A 2663-nucleotide genomic window follows, 5' to 3' on the forward strand; every position below is an offset into this window, starting at 1 on the left:
CTGCTTCATCTGGTGAAATCCTGTCCATGCCTTCTGGAAAGTTGTAACCTTTCCCGAGCTCCTCCAGCTGCTCCCATCTGGGCATTCCCATCGCCCCTCTATTAGGCGCATGTTCACGGAGCACCTACCATGTGCCAGGACGGACGGGTAGCCTCCAGATGTCACACACAAATCAACGTCCAATCCACAACTATGACAGGAGGCAGAGCCTCTCCGTTCTTGGGGCTTCAGGTGCTTAGACTGGAACTGACCTGGTCAGGAAACTCTTCTCAGGGAAGTGACCCTGTGGGCTGAATCTGTGAGTAGGCATTAACAAGGCAGCAGGGCAGAGCAGAGAGCGAGACTGGCAGGTGCAAAGGCCCTGTGGCAGCCAGGAGCATAGGAAGATCGTGTGGCTGGTGCATCGGGAGTGAGGGCAGGACGGTGCAGGTCCAGGCAGGAAGCGTAGCTTGGAACCAGCCTGACTGGCAAGGACGTGGTCTTTTGTCTAAGAGTGTTGGGCAGCCATCAAAGGCTCACATGATTGGATTTGCATGTTGAAGAGCTCCACCAAGTGTTTGGGTGTGGATGGGCTAAAGCTAACTTTAAGAAAAGGTCAGCCCTGAGAGAGGAAGAGAGAGAGAGGCACCCCTATTGGAGGGAGGCTCCTGAGAAGGCTTTTTACTCAAACTCACACTGACTCCTAGTGGCCGTGTAGGACATGGTGGAACTGCCCCCATGGGTTTCCCAGACTATAACTCTTTCGGGGAGGAGAAAGCCTCGTCTTTCTCCCATGGAGCGGTTGTTGGTTATGAACTGCTGACGTGTGGTTAGCAGCTCACCTCGTAACCACTACACCACCAGAGAAGGCCACAGAGACCAGAGTTTGGGGCTGGATTAAGGGTGGCCCAGGACATGAAGATGCAGGTGGGTGTAGAATGTGGGGGCTGGGGATCAGGGCGAGTGACTGAATCGGGCCGCGTTGCCCTTGAGCTTGCAGCGTGGGTGCTGTGGCCAGAGAGGATGGTGGCGTGGTCGATGGCTTTGGGCACAGGGTGCTGTTTCTCTTGCTGGCAGTCTGCAGACGTGCAAGGGGGAAGCAAAGCAGTCAGTTCCCACGTGGAACACAGTGGCAGTGGAATAATAAGTGCAGAGAAAGGAGAAGAAGCAAGAGCGCCCCCTTTATGGTTTTCATGTCACTCATCAAGTAACCACTTGTCTCCTGGTCAGTGATTTGAGGGACATTCGTGAACTCTAGGCATTTCTGTATCACTCATGCTCCCAGCACCTATGCATGGTGGCCTTGCTATGAGCCGGGCGCCCTGCTGAAGGCGGGCATTAAATACGGTAGATGGAATGCCCCGGCTCTCAGGAGTCTGTAGTCTGTCGAGGAGATACAGAGTAAATACTTGTATGTAATAGCACTGAGAAATACTCCAGGAAAAAAAATTGGCTGCTCTAGCTGCCAGTTAGACACCAGCTCAGAGGAGCCCAAGGCGGGTGGGGGGGTGGAGTTAGTGTCACCAGGCAAAAGGGGAGGGATGGGACCTGGATCAGGAGGGGGCATGAGGCTGCCAGAGACGGGGAGGCTTGAACGACGGGGCTTGGTGGCGTGATGTGGCTGTGGTTGGAGGGGGCTTGCTTCTGTCTTGCTCACCAGCTGATGAGTGCCCAGCTCGGCGCCTGGCAGACTGAATGTGCCCTAGACACATTTGTCGCATGAATGAACCATTTCAGCCGAAATCCCCTTAGACAGCATTTGATCCAGACTCTCTCTCTGTCTCGCGTAACACGTAGGTGGGGAACAGACGCCCAGCCAGGGCTCCTACACAGCAGTTTCTGGGCCAGGTGGGCCAGGATCTCTCAGCCGACTGGAACTTGGCCTGTCTCCACAGGGGTCTCGGCCCATGTGTGTAACCAGCACCGTTACGGGTACATGAATGTGCCCGTGAAAGCCCACCAAGGGCTAGAGGACGAGAAGACCAACTTCATCCACCTGATCTTAGAAGCACTCGGTGAGGGCTGGTGGGCAGCTGGCTCTGGCTCTGCCTGCCCGCCTGCCACTGTTGCTTCCTACTAATGCCTTCCTGCATAGGCCCTGACTTGCGCGGGGTGGGGGTGGGGGCAGCCTTACCCTTTGACCTGTTCTTTGACTCTACGCAAAGCACCCTCTCACCCCTGGGCCTCAGTCTCTACATCCCCACGGTGGGGGCAGTTAGGTTCTGTGACTGCAGAGGGTCCTTCTAGCGAGGCATTCTGTTGGTCCTTGGGGGGGGTGTGGGGGCGGGGGGACAGGGGGAGCTTGAAGGGAGCAGGGACGTGGCGATGGAGGGGAGGTGCTAGGATTTGTGATTGGGGTGCGTGTCTATCTCTGCAGTGGATGGCCCCCCCATGCAGGCCTCAGCACATGTGTTCCGGCCTCCAAAGAGACTCAGCAAGATGGGCTTTGATGAGGTAAGCCCCCAGCCGATGGGATTAGGTCAAGAGGTCTGCAGGCTCTCCTCACGTTCACCTTGCAGATCTGTTTCCACGGCCCTCACCCCCCAGGTCTTTGTCATCAGCCTGGCCCGTAGGCCTGACCGCCGGCAACGCATGCTGAACTCGCTCTGGGAGATGGAGATCTCTGCGCGGGTGGTGGACGCTGTGGACGGCCGGTGAGGCAGTGCGGGGGCGACTGGGCAGCA

The 2663-nt window shown here is 57.0% G+C and overlaps 1 protein-coding gene across 1 annotated transcript in view; it reads left to right on the forward strand.

Moving 5' to 3' along the window:
* The window catches only part of CERCAM (cerebral endothelial cell adhesion molecule), a 6676-nt gene extending 4039 nt beyond the window's left edge, over positions 1–2637 (forward strand). Inside the window, exons 6-8 of the mRNA XM_030885125.1 lie at positions 1866–1994; positions 2357–2433; positions 2527–2637. Of these exons, the coding sequence (XP_030740985.1) occupies positions 1866–1994; positions 2357–2433; positions 2527–2637 (317 nt within the window). The remainder of the gene's footprint in view (positions 1–1865; positions 1995–2356; positions 2434–2526) is intronic.
* Positions 2638–2663: the final 26 nt, after the last annotated feature.

Source organism: Echinops telfairi, unplaced genomic scaffold, assembly GCF_000313985.2.
Source record: "Echinops telfairi isolate 266 unplaced genomic scaffold, ASM31398v2 ScPeMD7_22;HRSCAF=79, whole genome shotgun sequence".
In the NCBI taxonomy this organism is placed as follows: Eukaryota; Metazoa; Chordata; class Mammalia; order Afrosoricida; family Tenrecidae; genus Echinops; species Echinops telfairi.